The sequence below is a fragment of the Amblyomma mixtum genome, chromosome 4 (assembly GCF_055824585.1).
Source record: "Amblyomma mixtum isolate Tamu chromosome 4, ASM5582458v1, whole genome shotgun sequence".
Classification (NCBI taxonomy): Eukaryota; Metazoa; Arthropoda; class Arachnida; order Ixodida; family Ixodidae; genus Amblyomma; species Amblyomma mixtum.
Genome location: NC_143015.1, coordinates 35,953,355 through 35,975,992, shown reverse-complemented (window position 1 = coordinate 35,975,992; position 22,638 = coordinate 35,953,355). Strand labels below are relative to the sequence as shown.

Below are 22,638 nucleotides of genomic sequence, written 5' to 3'. Positions count from 1 at the left end.
CCATTAGGAGCTTGTCAGAGATGTCGGAATTCATCTTGTCCAGCCTGCTGCACCAGTATTCAAATAAATTCAATTCAGTGTTTATTTTCCAGAAAGTGCCTGGAGGGCCTTCTTGGCTAAAAGCCGCTCATGCAGCGTGACTAAGGCCAAGAAGACCGATACATAGCAGTGTCAGTAACATCGTAATATATTTAAAACAGACATGTTACCGCTAATTTACAACAATAATTAAAGATTTCACACAAGATCCTTAGCACTGAAATTATAGCAGGTAAACAACACAAGTGAAACAACCATGACGCCTCACATATTTCGACTCTCCGACAATAAGCAGCGCAGTTATTGCGTCAACATAATCCCCGCTAATACTGGCCCTGCACACACGAACGGCAACGGTTGACACGAAAGCCCACGCCACCCCAGGTATACAAGTCGCGGCACTACCTCACAAGCCCGTGTCGCAGCATACGCGAGAAGCACCGTCGAGACGAAACGGAGCACCCGCCATGGCAACGGCGGAGACATCTCGCCAAGAAACAAGGTGTGCGTCTAGCCGAGACGGCGGACGCAACAGCGATGCGCTCACAGGGGTGTGGGTGAGGCAAACCCATGGTTGCAGAAACCAAAGAACCCGCGGGACGCCCCACTTATAGTTAACGCGCTGGGGCATTGTTTTGAAAGCGAGACCCTCTGCTGGGCTTCCTTGCCCCCACATTCTATCTATGTCCTTTTCACACTCCTCCTTTACACCTTTTTTACACGCCTACTTTACCCCTCCTTTACACGCCTACTTTACACCCATACTTTACACCCCTATTTTAGACCCCTACTTTACCCCTCCCTTACACTCCTCCTTTACACCCCTATTCTAGACCCCTACTTTACCCCTCCTTTACACCTTAAAGATGTAGCGCTCTTGTAACATCATATGAAGGCGTTCACCCACACTGTATGTTCGTTGGGGTGTTCACAGACCGATCATAATGGTATTTGTGATCATGACGCATTTTTTACACCTTTAAGGGTGCAAAAAATTTTCGGAGAGTATATCTCGCGCGGTTTGTGAAAACTTCTTTCAGCCGGCAAAGCGGGAACAGGGTTTATCCTCCGTACTATATCGCTATAGTAATTCTCAACGTTACCAAAAAGTGTGTAACCACGGGCTGGCCAGCCGTATACAAAATACGAACGTCGCATGCAGTGATCAGCAGGTAAATATGCTGCCTGAAGGTAGCTGTAGCATATTTTTATGCATACGGCGGATTCCCAGCGTGACGAGCAGGGCGCACGCCAACCCAGAAGCAAACGGAAACGAACCGACAGCACGAGGCCGGTTCAACCGCCACGGCACCTTTGAGCGCATCGCCAAATATGGGATGTGACCAAGTAACCGGGCCCATGCAAAATGAATCATGCATTCGTCAGCCATAAGCACAAAGCTGTATTAGTTACTAGCAATATGATGGCACAGTTTAACAAGCAACAGGCTGCTAAGGTAGGCTTCGAGAGGGAAGATTACGAGAAGTTAAAGATTCTTTTCGGACTTCGAAGAAAGCCAACTGTCCATCACTGTACACGATGGTACACTTCGGTAAGAGGTAAACTAACAAACGGAAGGCCACCATTGAGAACGGCGCGATAACGGGCTAGTGCGAGAATCAGAGCCAGCTGGCAACCATGTTAGAACATACTGGCGAGGGAGAAGCAACACGACGCGCAGCTCACGGCGTACGGACCCTTTCAACCACTTGTAACCCAACTCTCCAAAAAATTAAGAGGGCATGCTGCCATGAATTCGTCCCAACACGATTCTTCTACAGCGTTACAATGTTGTCCACAGTCAAGTTCATTTCGCATTTATAACCACGAGAAAGAAAACAAACAGCATGCGAGGGGAAAATTTCACCCGTAACGCTCATTTTCGTAAAGTGCGGTATGACGCTAGTTAAGAAAGAACCGCACGACTTCTGACAGGGACTTTTGACTGGAGTTTTGCTGCTGTAGTTAGCGCCTGTTCTCGCGTGTCTATCCTTTCCTCCCCGTCAGAACTCGCGATGTTTCTTTTTGAAACGGCGTACCAACTCGCCCCAGCATGAGTTCTAAAATGATAACGACGCAGGCAACAGCTGGGCATGTTGATGTTTTGTCGGGAGCGCCGACACCGTATCAGGACACGTGATCTATGTACACGTATACAGCTGCCGGGGGCTGCAGAAAGAATACGCCGGGAATAAACTTTGTTCAACGTTGCTCTTTCTGCAGCTCTCGTGCTTTCCACTGCGTGCCGGCCGCCTCTGCCCGCCGCTAAGCGGTTAGGTATACGTTTCGTTACATAAATCGAGCGTAAACGTCGCACTTGCTACCTCAATCTGGCACCTCACACGACTACACCGTTTGTTTGCATATCGAGTACATCCGCGGAGGATACACGTTGCGAGAGTAATCAGAAAATCAAGACATCTGTCACCGCAGCCTTTCGACATCTGAAGAGTATCGACGGACAAAAGAGAAAGGCTTATTGAGCATTAAGAGCGTGGTGCAGGTCAGCCCTGCCGAATAGGCGCCTTCCATCAAAACAAAAAAAAAATCTACATCCGAAACAGGTATACGTGCTTGTTCGCTCACGCCAGGGCGCCATTAATCAGCGAGCGTCCTTATCGCAAGATCACCCTCCCCCACTATACACAAGCGCTTATCACCCCAGTCATCTCTTGTACACACACATCCCACCTTCTCTGTACAAGGTGTCCGGCGGCGCTGCTAGGCGCATAATCTGCTCGCAATCTGGACGCCGGTCACGCGGCAGATTTACGCAGAACAACGCGGACAATCGATCTCTTATACACGGTGCGCCCGTAAATCTGGCCATCGCTTTATCGCTTATCTGCCTCCTCTTTCCTTCCGCTCCCGGAGGCGACACGGATCTTCGCTCGCCTCACAGACTCTAAATGTCGCCGAGCTCTTAAGTCGCATGGAAAACGCCGCTATGGAAAAGCACTCCACCTCGATGCCTGCAGGCTGCCCGTGTTGGTATAGGACGGTTAGTTTTCCCAAGTCCTTGTCGACTTCGCGCAGTCACAGACCTGACTATGTTATCAGCCTCGTTGTACACTATATGCGAAGCATTTGATATGATTGTCCAGTTCACCGTACGTAATGCACAACCGTCAGTACCGCCTGCTCTGTTCCTGGAACTGTTTGCCTCCATACCCATCGTCATCATGTTCCGAGGCTATGAATTTGGACTCGCGAACAGCATGGAGAAAGACCTCTTTAAGTGGCTGATTGAGACAATACCAAGAGCCTCCCTCAGGTTCCACCGCTGTGACAAGCACAAATCCGCAAGACCAGCGACGGCTGCTCTAGAGGGCCAGCAGAATGCGGCACAAGGAACTCTGGACTGATGGCTGCACTCAGAAAGACGAGCACACTGTGCACAATAAGCATGTTTCCCTTTTCCTCCTCCTCGCTCAGGTTCCTTGTTCACGGGGGTTTAACATCCCAAAGCGACTCAGGCGATCAGGGACGCCGTAGTGAAGGACTCCGGAAATTTCGACCACACGCGCCTCTAGAATTTCGCCTCCATCGAAATTCGGCCGCCAAGGCCGGGATCGAACCCGCGTCTTTCGGGTCAGAAGCCGAACGCCATAACCACCGAGCCACTGCGGCGGCTCCTCAGGTTCCTCCATGACAACAGGCGCCAACAAGAACCCGGTAGCATGTACAGGCGCAGACAAAAGTAAACGGAGCAGGAAACTGTCTTTGAATATTTTTCACTCGTCACCTAATCGAAATTTCCAGCAGTGGTACGCGCATGCTGGTAGCGGAGGTTGGTGGGCTTTCTTGTAGACAAACAACGCTTCTTCATTTCCAATGGAGAAGGCGCGATTGCCCTTCGAACGGAATAGCGTGCTCCGATTACTTATGTCCGCTCCCGTACTCCGAACAACACGTGCCACGTGGCGAGCAGTACGAAAAAGATGAAACGTGTGTAAACACCGTGTTCGCCGTGAATGCAGGAAAGACTCGCTCTCTAGGAGCAGCCGTTGGCTGCGCGCCATCGCAACAAGAAGGGAAGGGTGAGGCGCTTAAACCTGCGTTACAACACAGGCGAGCCGTCGCTCCTGAGACCGGGTCGTCTCGGCACGTACTACACAGCTCGGAGGTCACCCGTACAGACAGCGAGACGCGGAGCGAACACACGTAGGGGTCGCCATCCCCAGCTTGGAGCGAGTAACAACAACGCGCCAAGCCGGTCGTCGTCGTCTTCGCCTTCCGGCCGGATCAGCCGGGACGGGAACCCGTTCGCGGCGGACGCCGGCAGCGCGCCCCGTGCTCCAGCTGGATTACATCCTCACCCTCTTCCCCGCCGCGGCTCGCTTTCGCAAAGGCGGAAGCGAACGCGCAACGCACGTCGGCAGACGACCTCCGCACTCGCGAGAAATGAGGAGGAGGAGGGGAGGACGAAACAGTCGTCCTGTCCGAGAGGGAGCATGTGCGAAGTAGCGGCCGACCACCGGGGGAAGCTGACTGCAAACACTAGTTACCCCATTAACACTTCTTTTTGGGCAAGTTGGTTCATATTTGAAAACTTTAAAAGGGCGCAAACACACACGACCACAAAGTACAAGAGACGAGACACAAGCGCCGACTGTCAACTGATTTTTATTGGAGCAAGGGAACACCTTATATACACAGCAGCATACACAAGATAAGAAGTTGCAGAAAAAGAGTGGGTGCCAAATTAATCACAAGCATCGGTTTGCGACATGTTCCACGGGAGTGGTCTACGCTATTCCCTTGACGTGCGGGAAGGTGTATGTCGGCCAAACCGGCCGTTGCATCAATGATCGATTAGGGGACCATTCAAGAAATGTTAAGAATTTGAAAGACAAGTAGGCACATTTAGTTGCGCATATTAGTAATTGCAGTGGTTGCGTGGCCCGATTTCATGAGACGAAGATTCTCGGCAGAAGCATTGATAAGACGGCACGTCTCAGCTTGGAAGCCTTTCATATCATGAAATATGGCAACAGTTGCATTAGCAAGCCTTCGATATCTCTCTTAAACGCTGAGGCCTGTTTTTTAGATGCGACTAATCTGTTCACCCCTTGAGCGCCTTGCTTGGTTTTTCGTATCTTTTTTTCCGAAGTGACTCTTGCTCGCACGTGCGTTCTGCAACTTCTTATCTTGTGTATGCTGCTGTGTATATAAGGTGTTCCCTTGCTCCAATAAAAATCAGTTGACAGTCGGCGCTTGTGTCTCGTCTCTTGTACTTTGTGGTCGTGTGTGTTTGCGCCCTTTTAAAGTTTTCAACTAGTTACCCCGTTAGAGAGTATAAAGGGGGCAAACTGTTCTGCTGCGCACTCCGTTTTACAGGCGGGGTATACACTCGAAGCGGAAAGGAGTAAAAATGGGAGTAAGCTGTTCTCCAGCCCACTCCTTTCTAAACGGCGTGCGCTAGATAGCAGCTTACCACCTATTTACTCCCATATAGACCTATTCGTGTTTAGAGTGCACACTGCCCAAGCCCGGGAGTAGATTTTCATCCGTAAAAAATACGGAATCCTACGGAAGGCAGCGGAAGCGCGGATTTTCATGGACGCTGCGGTTATTCCAATTCATTCCCACTGCAGGGATAAGGCCTCCGCCATATTTATCCAATTAACCTTGTCATTTTTCCGATTAAACCGCCGTTAATCGCCTTTCATCAGCCACCCGCTGCGTTGTCACGCTAGCAAGGTTCAAAAGAATTAACCACGACGTCACGAGAGCCGGTCGACGATAATGGTATGGAGGGGGCCTCCTTTGAGGGGCACTTGCCGCTCAGTTCTCCAGCTGCATCCGACCACGGAAGACAAGTTTTTGTGGCGTGAACTACACTGGCCACAGTCTCGCCGTTACGCGTGCTCCCTCCGTCGACCATACTGCGCACAGCTGGCGCGCGTCGCAGAGCCATGTGACGTCACTGCTCACGTCACGTATATCCTGGCATAGCAGAGCTAAGCCACTGCCAACTTTTTTTGGGTCACTCCTGAAGTAAAGTTGAAATCATTTTTAGATATCGTACGCCACGATGAAAAGTAAACAGAGAACAGGATAAATTAGGCTTGCGACACAAATTTACGAACTAATCACGCACTGAAAGCTCTAATTCATTTCCCTTTCAAGCTCGAAGGACCTGCACGCGTCGGAGCAGTACCCAAAGTTCGCAACGAACCCTTGACCGGTGTCCCGCGACCTCCCTGAAGCCATGAAACCACGGGTTCGAGCACCGAGCTGTTGGCGCTGGGCAGCGAGTCAACGTTGTGTTCCTGGACCAGTCAGTTCCCCAGAGCTAGAGCGGTGTACCCCGACGACACTGAAGAACAATCTGCAACCACCTCGCTGTTCGCACCGCACGGCTCGTCGAGAACGTGAACAAGCGAACAGAGAGCACGAAGTCAGTATCTTTACCACGTGACCTCACTGCTACACCGCGGAGACAACTAGCGCGAGGTCTGAAGGAGCACCGGCGGAACAGCCCTACGCAGTGTTGACTTGCACTTCATTGCGTAACGTACACACCTCGTCTTCGCCGCCCAACGCACACGACGTGCCAGTGACCCCCACGAAAGTGTGCTTCACAGAAGTGCTACCAACGCATTCACCCGCAGGACGCACACACACTGCGTAGCGCAAATGCGGTCACCGCGCGAACGGTCACTCAGCCTGACAACCGCGCGGTCTCGATTCGAGCGCAGGCAGTACGTCGCACAGCGGCGACCTCGGCGTCCCCACGCGCTCTTCATCTGTATTGAAAGAAGAGTGGATCCGAAACGGTCCGCGTGACGTGTCGTTCCGAGCGCCTCACCAAGAGCGAACAGCGACTTGGGCAATCCGATTAAGCCGGCCGGCCGGCGGGCGCTGGGCGCGAGCCAAGCGCGCGTGCTCTTCTGAAGCAAGCGCCGCGAGTGTGTTGTAAACGTCCGGAAGGGTCGCTGTGGAAACGCCCAGTCACGCCACCTCCCCAGGAGACGCCGCAGTGGGAGCGACAGAGACGCCCCTACGACGTCGACACCGTCACGCTCACGCGGACGTCGCCGCGCGGGCGGGGTTCCCGGACACGTCAATCCCGTACAGGGTGTCACGACGCGAAGCCAAACATCGCGCAACTTTTGTTTATTTATTTATTTATTTTAACATACTGCAGCCCCTACTGGGGCTATTGCAGGAGTGGGGTTAACAATTTAGAAAAAAAAATGGCAATGCACAATACACACACAAAAAGATTACATCTAACATGGTTGAATACATAGCGCGAACAATGTGATAGGCAGTAAGTAATAAATTGAAGCAATGTACAATGAACACAACACAAAGAAAACATCATGTGGCACCGATAGCTGCTAAAAATTAATTTACTGGAAGAGACCGCGTTATGCCAGGAATTAAGTTCCAATGTTAAATAGTGAGAGGAAAAAAGCTGTGTTTGAAATTATTAGTATGGGCGAAGTATGGCTTAACATTAAGGCTGTGATGGCTCCTGGTTGATCGGGGAATATCAGGGGTAAGATAGACATTAGGTGTGACATGATTTTAAAATCATCGCGACCATTTCAAAAGAGAAGCCGACTTCATCGCTCCCGTCGGTACGCAGCCTAACCCTGGCCGGGTTTCAACGACGACTGTACTACAAGACGCCTTTGCTTGTTTCATTTTTTTTTTTTTTTGCTCGACCGCGCGCGCGAATCCTGAAAGCGACGCTACCCTGCAAGCGGGGTTCTTGGACTTCTTGATCAACTGGCATATCCCCTCTCCAACGAGCGCCGACAGCCCACTGAAAAAGGCGCGTCTGCGTCTCGCCTCCGGTGAAATGCGACCAGATATCGAACCCACGACCTCGGCAGCAGAACGCCGCATAACTAGCCGAGCCCAAGCAACATGCGGAACCCGTAACCTTCCAGCATGGCAAGAACGAAGGGGGCCCAAAGAACGACAAGTGACAACTTATGAATTTCGGCAGATGTCTAGCTTGTTCCGTTTAAATAAGTCTGCCGGGACAACACGGTAAAGCGGCCCACGGCTAACGGATAAAGCGCGCACGGGCGCCCACAACACAGGCGTGAGAGTACCGAGTGTGCGCATACGAGATCACTGCCGTAGACGGAGATCCGCTTAACGATGAATACAAAAAAGTACGCAAACAGCAATACACTGAATAAATAGGTAAGCCGCCCCTCGTTGAGAGTACGACAGACGAGCCAATACAAACCTGCATCTCCAGTACAGTACACTAAAGTACACTATATAAGCCGCCGCGGTGGCTCAGTGGTTATGGTGCTCGGCTGGTGACCCGAAAGACGCGGGTTCCATCCCGGCCGCGGTGGTTGAATTTCTTTGGAGGAGAAATTCTAGAAGCTCGTGTACTGTGCGATGTCAGTGCACGTTAAAGAACCCCAGGTGGTCGGAATTTCCAGAGCCCTTCACTACAGCGTCTCTCATAGCCTGAGTCGCTTTGGGACGTTAAACCCCTTAAATCGAACCAAAGTACAGTATAGTACACCAATATATCCACGCATGCCTATTCGTTTCGTCCAGTCTTCTTTCGTGCGGTTATGGTACGGCCTTAGTAGCTCCGAAAAGAATGGCCGAACAGCCCCAGCAGACTCCTTCCAAAGCGAACCGCGCCTTTCGACGAAGTCGTTTACGCCTATACGGCGCTTGACAAAGTGACACAGAGTAGCGCGGCGACGCGCGAAGAGTTCACGAGAGGGCCAACGCTCGTGCGGCGCGGACGGAAACTAAGTTGGCGGGACAAGTCTCGAAAAGAGCCGCTTTCGCGTGGGTGGTGAAGCTGAAGGAAACACCTCCTCGCCACACGGAGGAAACGAGGGGAAGAGGCGCCGATCCGAAACCGCCAAAACACCCGCTCCAAGAACGGGGCGGCCATGTAGGGAGAGGGAAGGCAGCAGCCGCCCCTGAATGTAAACACGCCTCGCGAGAGGATCGAGCTAGCTAGGCACGCATTCCGGCAAGGTCGGCAGCCCAGGGGAAAGAAAACATCGCGATAGACGATCGCTCGGGCGCGCCAGCTCTCTGTCGTAACAACCTTCGCTCGGCCGCAGCATTTTTATATCACTAGTTCCGCTTTCGGTTTGGTTTGGTTTTGCGGGGTTTAACGTCCCAATGCGACTCAGGCTATGAGGGACGCCGTAGCGAAGGGCACCGGATAATTTCGACCACCCGGGGTTCTTTAAGCTGCACTCACATCGCACAGTACACGGGCCTCTGGAACTTCTCCTCCAAAGAAATTCTAGCCGCCGCGGCCGGGTTCGAACCCGCGTCTTTCGGGCCAGCAGCCGAACACCATAACCACTGAGCCACCGCAGCGGCTAGTTCCGCTTTCCGTGGGTCTTCTTTAGAATAGTGTGGCCCAATTCGCGACCTGATGATGTGTGGACAACTTCGTTCGCTTTGTTTCTGTTCTTACTTACTCCCCTGCAATCGGATACAACTTAACGGCGAAGTTCTTATGACGTCTCAAAGGGATCGAGGTCCTCCGGACAATGTCCCCGAATAGTTCTCATGACGCCAAGGTTCAACGGTGGAATTGCGGGTGACTGCAAGATGTCGGTCGGCTTCCATGAAATGGGATTGACCACGACGTCACGACAATCCGTCGATCCCATTGGCTGGAGGGCTTCCCCTTTGAGGGGCACTTCCCGCTGCGTTCCCGATTCGACTACAGTGGACTACGCCATCAATGCCTTAACACTAGGGGTGTGCGAATATTCGAAATTTTCGAATATAATTCGAATATTATATTTTTAGTATTCGTATTCGATTCGAAGTCCAAGTATTCGTGTTGTTTCGAATATTCGACACGACGCGAATATTCGTATCCAGCCGCATATTCTATTGCGAGCACCGGCGTTCATTTCGGACCGCAAGTCCTATCGACAGAGACATAACAAGCCGGCGCCCAGAGCAATGCGTAACGTTGGGCCATGCAGTAGCTGACTGCACTGGTGAGCTTCTTTGTGGCTATACCTGCGAAGCTGGTATAGTCAGAGCTGTGCACGAAATACCTCGCAATATGAGCCAGTTCAGTGCCAATTGAGAGGGCATTTTCTGTGGCCGGAGAAGTCGTTCCAGCTAGAAGGGAACTACTTCTGCCTGACCATGTGGAGCAGCCGGTTTTCCTTCACGACAACCTTTTATGTTCATCCCAGCAAGGCCCTTTGTGCTTATGGCAAGCTAGCCTTGATCAATGCTGTGTACTAGCCATCTTCGAGTACACACACCTTTTGTGCTCATTTCATCACTGATAGTTGAACTGTGATGTTCTTGGGTGCTAAAATAAATGTTTTGTAGTGGTTAAATGCGTCTGTCCTTGATTATTCGATATTCGATTCGATATTCGGAACCAAGTATTCGTATTCGAAAAATTTGATATTGGCACACCGCTACTTAACACAATGTGCAAAGTATACGTGAGCCTACTCTTCTTGCAATATGCTTTCCGCCTGTATTTTTTTTAATCGTAAGCATTGTATGCCTGCATTTGCGGTTTCGTGTCATCACGAGCTTGTCCGCACGATTACGTCCGAACGAATGGGTTTATGCGAAAAATAATAGCACCATCGGATAGAGCATAAAAAAAAATCTCGTATGGGAAATCAGGGGGTTGAGGTGGGTTAATTGGCTAATTAATTAGAGCCAAAAATGCCCAAAAAGTGGGCGGGGCCGGAGTAAAAGTAGCGCCAAATTCGGAAACGCCGGAAGTGTGGCGCCACGCGACCGGAAGTGTGGGCAGAGCCGACGCGCGGCGCCAAATTTGAAAACGAAGCTTGGCTCGAAGTTTTTGAAAACTCAGACGGGCAACTGATGGAACTTGATTAAAGAAGACAATTGATCGTGGTTTAATTTTACAATTATTTTTTTCCTATTAAGAAAATTTCACCAGCGTGCGGCAACAGAAATGTCGAACCGTCTGGCCTACGCTGACTTATACTGACAGGGAAACGCTTCTATTCTTTGTTCTGCCTGACTATCCTGGCTTAGGCTGGCCGCCTCTCAAGCGCCTCTTCGCGAGCGCTGTTGCTATTTTTTAGCGGGTGTTGGGGAAGGTTGCCAGAATTTTTTGTCTAAGTGGCGAACGCTTTATGTACCGAATTTTGTGACCGTTTAAATGTTTGTGTAATTGCTATTTTTTATACCACATTACCCATTCCTGTTATAGCCCGTGATCAGGGCTGACAGTAAAAATGAAATGAAAACAATGGACTAATTCAACTTTCTTTTTTTTTTTTTCGAAGGCGACGAGTATGCCGTGACCACAACGTCATGTGCAGTAATGAAAACTTGCCTGAGAACGGAAAAAGAAAAATGGAGGGGAGGACGATGCATCACCTCTCCACCCAACGCAAGAGACCTTTTGACATCCGTTGCCAGGCGCCTTCAATCCCGTCTCTCTTTGGCCTTTCGTACTGTCCTTTACATCAGCTCCTTCGCCTGCCGACCACCCAGCGCTGTTGGCGCATGGCAGCTAATCCGCAACGCACGCGGGGCGGCGGCCAACGCTGCGCGGGGTCGCAACAACAACGCACGCGCGGCCCGCTCTCAGCCAACGACCGCGCCCGAGGCCACGACCTCTGCATCGCGAAGACATTGCGCCGCCATGGGATGGGGAGGGAGGGGGCAGCGTCCGCCCAATGCGCCCAGACGGGGGGAGCCGCTGGAGAGAGAGAGTACGCAACAGAAGAACAGAAGGAAGAGGAGACGCGACAGCGGAGGCGAGGAAGGGATACGACACTCGGGAGATGATGACGGAACACAGTCACCGCGGACCTTCTTTTTTGAATAGTGTGGCCCAATAATTCCCGACCTGAAGATGTGCGGACAAACTCCGCGTTCTTTCTGTTTCTTACTTGCTCCCCTGCATTGTTGGATAGTCGGATACAACTGAAGAACGCAGCGGCGAATGTCTCAAAGGGAGGTGCTCTAGACAATGTCGCCGACTAGTTGCTATGGAAAATAGAAAGGAAAATAGAGCATAACACGGATGGGAGGGAGGGGGTGACGAAGCAGGCAGAACTAAAGCCCTGCATGATACTTTAACCAGAACAAGAAAGGGGGATGAACGGCAAACGGAACGAACGGACAGGCGCGAAACAAAGCAAAAACAACGAAAAGAGCAGAGCCAGAGGAGAGAAGGAGGAGGCGCGGACCTCGCGCTTGTCACCCCCCCCCCCCCCCTTCCCTTCCATCTACTGCGAGCGCGAAGTCGGCAGGAGGCGAAACTCCATAACCTCACGGAGGAGGAGGTTGCAGAGGGGCCGCCGCGGAAGGGGCAACGTGCAGCTGTTGCTGCCAGCGCGCGCGCAGAGTCGGCAGACGCCCCCGCCGTCGCTGCTTCCAATATTTCTCTCCCCCCCACCAATCGAGACAGGAGCAGACAGAGAAAAGGCGCGCGAACACCACAACCGGGTCGATCTCCTTCGAGGCGCGTGCATACGGACACGTAGACACGCGGGGGGGTGGGGGGGGGGGGGGGGAAGAACATTCAAAAAGGGGAGCGCGGCCGACACGATTCGACGGCCAGGGTGCCGTGGCGCCAGTCCTGGGCGTTGGCAGTTGCTGCCTCTACCGCACATATACTATCACCCGAGACTTGCGCAACTCGCGAAGGAAATGGACGGGAACCGCAAAATACCTCGCCGTCCCCCGCCCCGGGAACCCGACATAGGAAGCTGCACCAAACAGCTAAACATTGCGGTCATTCGAAAGCAAACCTGAATCACGCCAGCGTGGATGACACAATCTCGACAGCACCAACGAGTTGTCCATTGTATCCTGATAACCTCATCAGGGCAACATTACAATCTTCTAGCCAGAACGCCACCATCATAGTGCCACATGACCGCGTGCAGAAACCGAAAATTACCCCGTCGTGGCCAATGACAGCATTATACAGCTGAGCGTGGACGACATCGTCCGACATAGTCCATGCGATTCGGAGCTCCCAAGTCGATAGGGACAGGCTGATTTGGGAAACGGCGCAGACGTCACTGTCACTGGATTTCACCAGGGAATATAGCGGCTGAAGTCTGCTATCCTGAAATTTTAGTAGCTGCGATACTAAATAATGAAAAGTCTGAACAGCAGTCCGAGCCTAAGTGTGACCCTACCGCTGTCATATCCCAACACATCGTCCCTTGTTTTTCTGAAGACACCCCCTTAATTCGCATCATTTTTTTTCTTTACACATGACTGGGAATTCTTGTGATCTCTGTCAAGAGTGTCGAGGTCATAAACGTTGCCAGTCCTGTGCGAGACATGAACGACACATATAAAAAAAACTAAAACTGACTACCGCTTCTCTCCCCGCCCCCTCAGAAATTTAGACGCCACCCTATTTCAATGCCTGGCGAAACCCCCTGCCCTACCTACTATACCGCAGACCCCTTGCCTGCACCGCCAACAATTCAGTGCACAACCTTCTTAACAAAATCGTCATCCACCGTAGTGGGGAAATGTCCTATATTTGTATACATAGTGTATATTGCCGCCCTACCCCTGTCCTTTCTTCTATCGCTCACCCCCCCCCCCTTTCTTTCCCTCTACCTGTCCTTTTATTCCCGCTAGCCGCAGCTCAGGTGCTTCAGGTTTCGATGGCAGATGCCGCGGCTAGCAACATTTTTGGCTTCCGTTTTTATTTGTATCACCAATAAATAGCCAACAACAACAAAGTGGGGGAAAAGCATACGGTCATTGTGATTTTAGGGAAAACAAAAGGCGCAGTAACTGGCCACATATCGGTGGACACCTAAACCACGCCGTGAGGGAAGTGAGGAAGTTCGGAGGGAAAGAGAGAAGACAGAAAAAGAGGCCGCAATGCCGGCACTCCTCCCAGCAAAGCCCCGCAGCAATCACACGCGCTCAGAGGAATTCTTGTATTTATTTCTGATACCCTCATGGCCCACAGGGCATTATTGAGGGGAGTGGTACGTAGATATAAAACGAAGCTGTTACAATAAGGGGATTAACGCATGCATAGACATGCCTACAAAAAATGACACGCATGATTGCAAAAAGAAAACGAGCTGCAAGAAAATACATGATTCGAAAAAGCGAAACAACACAATAATTAGGGATGCCAACAACAGAACGAATAAATTCACGAAAACAGTCGCAAAACGTTGCAAGTAAACACAAAGGTATGTACTAGAACGTCACCATTTGTAGAAACATTAGTTGAGGAGTGCAAACTGCTGGGCTAGTTGGTTCATATTGCATATAAAGGGAACCAGCGAAAATAGACGCAAGACAAGAACACAGAAGGCACACACCACAACGCTGGCGTTTTATACCAGCGTTGTGGTGTGTGCCTTCTTTGTTCTTGTCTTGCGTCTATTTTCGCTGGTTCCCTTTATATGTAGAAACATTGAACGAGCAACTGGGTACGATGGCAGAAGGGCATAAATAAAACAAAGTGCATACGAGAAAAGGTACCGAACTAAATACAGAATATTCAAAAACGGCAGCCTAACATCCATCAAGACCAACTTCCACGCGCGTCCCTTCGAACGGACGTGCTTCCTGTGACCGCAGAAGTAACGTGTCTGGCGTTGCCCGGGCTCTGCCCGGACGCGTCCCGAGAAACATCCGAGGCGACACTGCGCGGACGCAGGACGAAGCGAGGGCAGCGGGCGCCCGCGGCCAGCCGGTTGACCATGCTAATCACGCTTCGCTGTGTCAGGCCGCCGCCGCTCGACTGGACTGCCGCCAGGACTTTTTTTTTTTTAGTATTATTATTAGCGGCGTGTTTCCACCCAGAAACGTGCGGCGCTGCGCAGGAGGAGACACAGCACACCGGCAGTATAGTTACCCCGTGGAAAGCGAAACTGCCTTTGTGCAACGTCGCGACACTAAAATGTCGCGTGAGCGGTCAACGCCGGCCGGAGTCGTAAATCTACCGGGTCTCGCAAAGAAAGTAGCCTCACAGCGAAGCTTGCCTAGACTCCGCCGCTGGTGAAATTCCGAAGGTCGCACGTTCGAAGCCGTTAGCGGCCATAGGTTGCGTACAAACAAAAATGCATCCCATTTTTTATTTTTGTTTCTTTTCTTTTTTATTGTTTTTTATTTTTCGTGTTTTATTTTTATTCCTGTGTCGTTTCTTTTATTTTATTATTTTGTATTTTTCTTTTCTTACTTTTACTCTTTCATCCCTTTTATTTTGTTCATGAAACTGATGCATTGAATAGATGCGCCTTTATTCATGCCCAAATCCTGAGCCTTCGTGGCGGAGTGGTAGCGTCTCCGCTTCAAACGCCAAAGGCCCTGGTTAGATTCCCAGCCTCGACGCAGTTTCTTTTTAAGTAGTGACGCCGAAACGCAGACAAATCTGCGAACACGTCTTGGTCACGACAGTATGAGGCATTAACGGCTTTCGGCTTAATACCTACGGGCTCTTTCACACGCCGATGAGGAGTAACCGTTCGCCGCGATCACACCGATGCTAAAGCGACGGGCGCTTATGGGAAGACGGGCGCTTCATTGACGTCCGCCACCCCCACCCAACTCTTCCTCTGGAGTAGCGACTTCCGGCTCCGCACACTCCCCAGCAGTGCTGACGTCGCCGATCCAGCGTGTCTCCGCTGGCGACGCCCACGCGAGTGATGGTCGGCCAGACACGCCGAGCTGCCGCAGCCAAGTCCCGTTGGAAGAGGGCCCGCTACTTCCCTGGCTGTCTCGTCACCTTCTTTATCGCCTCCCCCCCTCCCTCCTGCTCTTTCAGCGGCTTGGGTGCGCGCGCGCGCGAGCTCAGAGAGCCTCCGTCCATGCAGCGGGTCAGAAAGTGCATGCCGGAAGACAAACGACCCTCCGCCCCCCGGTCGAATAAAGGAAGACGGAGCGGCCCGACTACAACGGTCGCCGCAGCACCGACTCGCTTCGAACACGCGGATATGAAGGCTGACGTCCCGTCACCATTTACCCTTCATTACTTCCATCATTTTCTTTTTTTTTTTCTTAGCTTCAGTGGGCCAAAGCTAGTACATGCCCGCTTGTATCATTAGGCTAATGTAGTCGTCGCGGGGGACAATCATTCAATTCAATTCGATTTCAATTCAATTCAATGTTTATTTTCCAGAAAGTGCCTGGAGGGTCTTCTTGGCTAAAAGCCGCTCATGCAGCTTGACTAAGGCCAAGAAGACCGTTACATAGGAGTGTCAGTAACATCACAATATATTTAAAACAGACATGTTACCGCTGATTTGCAACAATAATTAAAGATTTTATACAAGATCCTTAGCACTCAAATTATAGCAGGTAAACAACATAAGTGAAACAACCCAAACGACGTTCGGCACCTTCTGCGCGGGGACATCCGGAACGGAAATGCCGGGAACGTTTTTAGAGCACCAAATCCGGTGTTTAACAACCTGCATAGTTTCCCGGTATATACGAACTATAGCGGAAGTGGTGGAGGGCAGGAGACTTCGCGCTCCTTCTAGAGTACAAAGCACAGCGTCGCGGGTTCGGTTGTCGCCGAGGGCCTGAAGACTGCAAGAATTAATCTGCTATGCAAACAATAATTACCCGTGCCCCTCCCGGTTCCAGGATTTGATTCTACTTTCTGCGTGGTGCCGAGCCCTCTAGCGTAGCACACAGTTGAGCTATTCATGCAAATGCTCTTGTCGGGCAAGTGTCAACAGAACATGCCTCACGCCCTCCCCTGTGTCACTTAAAACTTTCCAGCTTTGACGCACACAGATTGGCCTGGCTATCCATGTCAGAGAGAGTTTTCACACTGCAGCAGCCAAAAGTGGCGTTTTCGCCGCTACAAACCATGCTTATGTGAAAAAAAAAATTAAAAAAATACACGCAGACGTACAGAGCATGGACGAGTACTACAAGCTATCAGTGTATTTAACGTTTATAGCGAAATGTGGGTTGTAACCAACAAATTGCGCCTTTAGGATGCTGTACGCTCCACCGCTGACGGCACCTCGGTTAATATGCTCCACACCGGTTAAAATAATGTAGGCTTTCCTCATGATGCTGAAGCAAGGTCTTATTGCGAATTTCTAGGCAGTCTTATACCGAACGATACTCCTTTCCTCCTGTTTCTCTTTAGTAGCCAGACCTGAACTGAGAGCACAGACCAAAATTTTGACAATCTGTTGCTTAAACGCCTGAAACTTACAAAACTGATATCTGCGTTCTGCGGAAACAGAGAAAAAAGCGCTACCTTGCCCTTCGTGGCACGAAGACTAACCACAATGAAATATTGCTCACAACTGAACTGCTCAACAAATTAAACGGCAAAGTTTGACCAAAAACAATACTGTCTCGCTCATCTACGGCACCGGTACACGCCGGACGAGAATTATACAAATGTCTACTGTACATTAAGGCAACGTGGCTTTCCCACCTAATTACGATTAAATTCACACATACGCGAAAAGGATGGTGCAGCTGCACTCAGAGTAAGCTAGTTATGTAAATGACAGGGAAAAGGTGACACTGGATCCAACATACTTGCTGGATAGACCTAAACTTCAAGTAAGTACAACTATATTATAATGCGAGGAACAGCGGTCACAAGCAACGAATTAATCTCCCATTTACTTTTTCCCGCGCATCATCCGTAATATCCCTGCATCGCGCCCGTTAGCGTGCATACGCAAATATCCAAATGCGCAGCAGACGAAAATAGGGTACGCCCAGCAAACAACTTCCGTCAGCAGCGCAGATACGACGAATACCGTCTGCGCCAACAACAACCGCGCACTGAAGCCAACACGCAGCCAGGGATGCAAATACGCGGCGCGTCGACCTCGGGAGTCCCGGGTACGCTTCCGGAACGGGTGCCCAAGTTCGCGTCTAAGTCAACAAATCTTCGAGTACGCTTTTGCAGAGGGACTTGCAACTTCCTTAAACAGCGCTTTGCACGAACTACGCGGCCTGTACTGCGTGCACTTAACTATTTCGCTATTATAATTGCACAACTTCCCAGACGCGTACGATGCGCACACGGGGTTGGCCGAGCGAACATAATGGTTTGCTGCGATGTTGTATAATGTGTAACTAACGAGCCCGAGCACGGGAACGAGTCCGGGGAAACTGGTTAACAAACGCGCACTATAGTTGTTAGCAAGCAATAAACAAACCAGTCGCAAAATGGCGAGCGAACGGAGTCTGCTGCGCAGCGAAGCACGAGCAGATTCTGCGTCGTCCGACCGAGCCATTCTGCTACGCTGTAGTTTTTTCGTTTGTTCGTTTCATTCCCCATCTTTTCATTGAAAGGCCTCGCCGAGAGCGTCGACACCGCAGGCTCCGTCAAATGTCACGTCCGAACAAACACGCGCAAGTTCGAACAGCTGGCCAGAGCGAAAAATAGACGCGCTTTCGCCAGGTAAAAAAAAAAGAAAACAAGAACAGCTAGCGACGTTCGTTAGCCACTAGGAAAAACCGCATCGCACCTCCATGGCAGCGAAATGTTGAGATTTGCTCGCAGCCGCTGCTTTCTCGAAGGCTGAAAGCCTCGGCGGCTGCCAAATGCGCGGCGATGATACGAGGAATAGGAATCTCGCGCTCACAGGTAGAACGCGCACAGAAACAGAACGCACAAATGCAAACGCCGCAACGTTCGGTGTTAAGTGTCGCGCGACTGCTCAAGGCTGAAGTTGCGTCAGCGATTAGGCCGTGAGAGGACGGAATATTGCGCGCCCCACGCGAACGCGGTAACAGCTGAGCGGCCGCCGAGCGCGAAGCGGCCATCGCTACGAGGAGCCGAGACAGATGGAGGAACGTTGCCAGCGGCTGCGCGGGAACGATAACAACGCGTCGCGGACTTCTGGCTCCCGCGTTTCCCCGCCGCCGTGTTCGTTCCGAAGTCCCTTTTCAACGACGATGCGTCGAAAGAAATAGCAAATTCGGGCAGCGTCTTACCGTTCAGGGAGTCGTCGTTGACGGGCGGCTGGTGTGGCGGGGTGAGCGACATAATCGACGACCGATCGGGCACGTAGCACTGCCGTGAAGCAGACGACGAACGGTTGGTTCTCTCCCTTGTGTTGTTGTGGCTGGCGACTCGGCAAGGCGGCGGCGTCGGGCGGCCAAGTCCGATCACGTCGAACAGCGTTTCACGACGGAGCGGTCCAACTAGTCACAGGTCGAGGCAGCTCGCAGGAATGGTCGTCTTTTTGTGCACGGGTCCAGCGTCGTCGCGAGCGAGCGCGCGCTCCGGTTCTGTTGTGCGCTGTGTCACGTTCGTCGTCTCGCAGGCCGAGGACCTTGGAGAGCGCTGCTGGCCCGATCGTTCGTTCCCCCTTTCCCAGAAAAGAAAACAGCCGTCTAAACGCAAAAGAGGGCCACCGCAGCGTGCGCGGGTTGGCGGCCAACGACGACAGCAAGCAAACAAAAGCAGCAAAGCACACGCGCACTTCGATGGCGCGTGAACGGCGACGGCGTCTTTTGAACGAGAGCTGCGCGAGGGCCGAGAAATCACCCCACGAGCTACGTCACGGTTTGTTTTGGAAACGGTGGCGCCGCTCCGCGGCTGTCTCCGCCGCTGGGTGGCTAGCGATGGCGCTGGCTACCACACAATTCAACATTGTGCTTGAAAGGCTAGCGGCCTCAAAAACGGCGTTCGTAAAACTAGGAAAGGCTGAAATCGACTAGAAACAATAAAAATAACACTGAAATTTTAGAAGCTTGCGGTGGCAAGCGTAGAAATAACTTTATAAAATGTAAAATAAAAGTACTAGACACGTGCTTTCATCTCTCCAGCGCATAGTAGTAGTATGGCTTTGCGCTCCCAGTTTGGCGCGCCATTTCAAACGCCACTAGCGTAGTATGTTTCGGCGGACGCGGTTGTTGCGACGTGCGTCTGTTCCTTCACTCTTTCCTCTCATATCTTTCAACTCTCCTCTATCTGCACATGGCAGCAGTTGTGACTCAGCTCGAGTCAGTCGGCAAGTCCGTGCAATTTCCTTTCCATCATTCTTCTAGAGACCCGTGTACTGAGCGACGTCAGTTCACGTTAAAGAACCCCAGGTGGTCGAAATTTCCGGAGTCCTTCACTACGGCGTCCCTCATAGCCTGAGTCACTCTGGGACAATAAACGCCATAAACCAGAGCAAACCTTCTTTCAATCGCAACAACAAGACAGCGCCGTTCCAAAGTGAAGCCTTTATCGGGACGGTGTATCTTCGCTTCAGGAAGGAGCTACTCAAAAACATCGTTACAGCTGTTCGAAGTCCGTTCACAACATGTCGAATACAAAAACAGTTTTCGTCGCCATCAGTCGTGAAGATACTGAAAGAATTCCGCACGTAGTCAAAATAGTGAAATCGTGCGTTGACGCCTCACTTGCTGCTATTAGTGCGTCGTGCACGTTCTCAGTGCCTGCTGGCCGCCATTCGCAACGCAAAACAGCGCTATCAGCGAGCCCTTGGAGGGCCACTAGCCCGAAATAGAGCCATCGCGTTTGACGAACTATCAGGGCGTCGCATGAGAGACCCGCCGCCCACCGCGCTAAGACTGATACGTGTCGCGGAAGGCGAGATAAGCCTCCCCCAAGATAACAGGGTTCCAAATAAACATACACGATTCGTGCGGCCGCGCAACAAGCGTTCATGAGTGCCCACCCGTAAACTTCCGATAAGTGGAGAAACACATATGTGCCGTTGTTGCCGCGCTGCGCTTTTTTGTTATCTCATTTACCTATCGCCCTGCAGTCTCCAAACATTGCACCGAGCGCCGACTGTGTGCCAGCACTGCACGCGATGTGTACGGAAGAGGGACGTGTTCTGAAGCACGGAGGCACACGGCTGCTGACTCTATACCGGAGACCCAGAATTTGCTCCGGCATCTGCTGTTGTGTTGGCGCCGGAAGTTATCTTTCTGTAAACGCAGCTCGTCAACGCAAAACAGCTGCCACGCTCCCTCGCCGCTACGCTGGAGTGGTAGTGCGAGCTCCGCGTTGCAATGTAATTACATCAGACGACCCAACACAAAAGCTCTTCCGAGTCACGTAGAGCTTTTGCAACCGCGCTTAGCTTTTTAAGGGCGGGGCTGTAAGTGTTTTAGAGTTACTATAGCAGGGTGTCCTCCACCTTACCTGACGCTACATCAGCTGTCTTCACGAAATTGCTAAAACAGCCCCGAGAAAGAGACACCACACTAATGGGCTTAGTGAACCGTGGATACTCCCGGCGACTCAAACGTTCGAAATCGAGGCAACACAGCGACACAAACGTGATTAGACGATCCGAATTGTCAGATCTCTGACTCTTACAGTCCAGTACATTAACAACTTTCGAAAAAGCTATATCCATTTCGCACTAAAAAAGTTTTTTTTGTGTCATACGCCTAATCAACTCGCCTAAGGTGAAGGCCGGGAATGTAGAAATTTTTTGTTATTTTTTCCTTTTTTGTGCGAAATAACTGTTTTTCAAGTGAATATTTACTAACACTGCTTCTGTATAAAAAGTAAACATTACGCCGTAAGAAATGATTGTATAGCTGAAGATTCCCTTTGTATTATTGTATAATCGACGAAACCTTTTTGCTTTCCAAGTGTCACGCCCCACCACTGTAACGGCCCCACGGCCAACAGTATTTTCAAATAAATAAATAAATAATTTGCGGCATTTAATGTTGAGTGGATTGGATGATGTTTAAAAAAATTGTAGGGCAGATTACACTCTCGTGTATGACTGGTGACACAGCGATGCTGTTTGAGTTTAGTTCGACTAAGTTAACCGTGATTATAGACCAGATTCTTTTACCCTCACACGCAGGCTGCTGGCGCGCCCCTACTCTCGACACCAGTCGCCATCTATCGGCGCGCGCGGCCCGATGGACTGCGGGTCGCGCCGGCACCGCGCGTTGAATGCGTGTTTACGTGTTCGCTTCTGTCGTTGTAGTGCTTCATCATAACGTATGAGGGTGTGTGCTGTGCGTCACTACTCACATTTTCCCTCTACCAGACAGTACTGCGGTTATCTTGCGCGCAGTTAGTCGTTAACGTGACGTCTCCGAGTTTTTTTCCGTTCATTTGTATGTGAGTAAGTGCGCCGAGGCAGTGCGCGTCTGTCTCGTTGTTTGTGCCCACCATGATGATATTGATATTGATGATTAGCGCTCGTGTCCTGTCTTCACCTTTCCTGTGTCCCGTTTTTCGCGCTACGTTTTGCAATGATGATATTCTGCTGGCTCAGGATTCTAAACGCTGGCACAGCAGCGGCGACGCTGCTCCACCAAGCCGCTGGTGCGGCGGCGCTGCTCAGGAAAATTCTGGAATAGTATTGCAAACAGCAAGGATTTTTCCCGAGGAGTAGTCGGCCAGGTAGCGCACGGACTGGAAACCGGCACTTCTAAGCAGAGTTCTGCGCTGGCGTGTCGTTTGTTGCCGTCTTTTACGTCCGCTATCATCAATGATAATTTTAGGCACAGGAATGTGCATTTATTGATTTGATTCAGGGGTGTAGTAACTGGATAGGTGAGCTGCAGACTTGTCCCGACGAAGCGCGTGTTTTTGATCACCTCCTTGCGCTGAGCTTGCTCTAGTTCCCATTAAACACATTTCATGCACAGGATTGTAAGCACGACCGCTACCGATTTCAGATGCTCTTTCCGCACGCATGT

The 22,638-nt window shown here is 51.1% G+C and overlaps 1 protein-coding gene across 1 annotated transcript in view; it reads right to left on the bottom strand.

Annotated features, from left to right (window-relative positions):
- Nucleotides 1–19,484, bottom strand: part of BNIP3 (BCL2 interacting protein 3) — an 89,333-nt gene extending 69,849 nt beyond the window's left edge. The window contains exon 1 of the mRNA XM_089586355.1: nucleotides 18,940–19,484. Within this exon, the coding sequence (XP_089442481.1) occupies nucleotides 18,940–18,991 (52 nt within the window). The 5' untranslated portion in view covers nucleotides 18,992–19,484. The remainder of the gene's footprint in view (nucleotides 1–18,939) is intronic.
- Nucleotides 19,485–22,638: the final 3,154 nt, after the last annotated feature.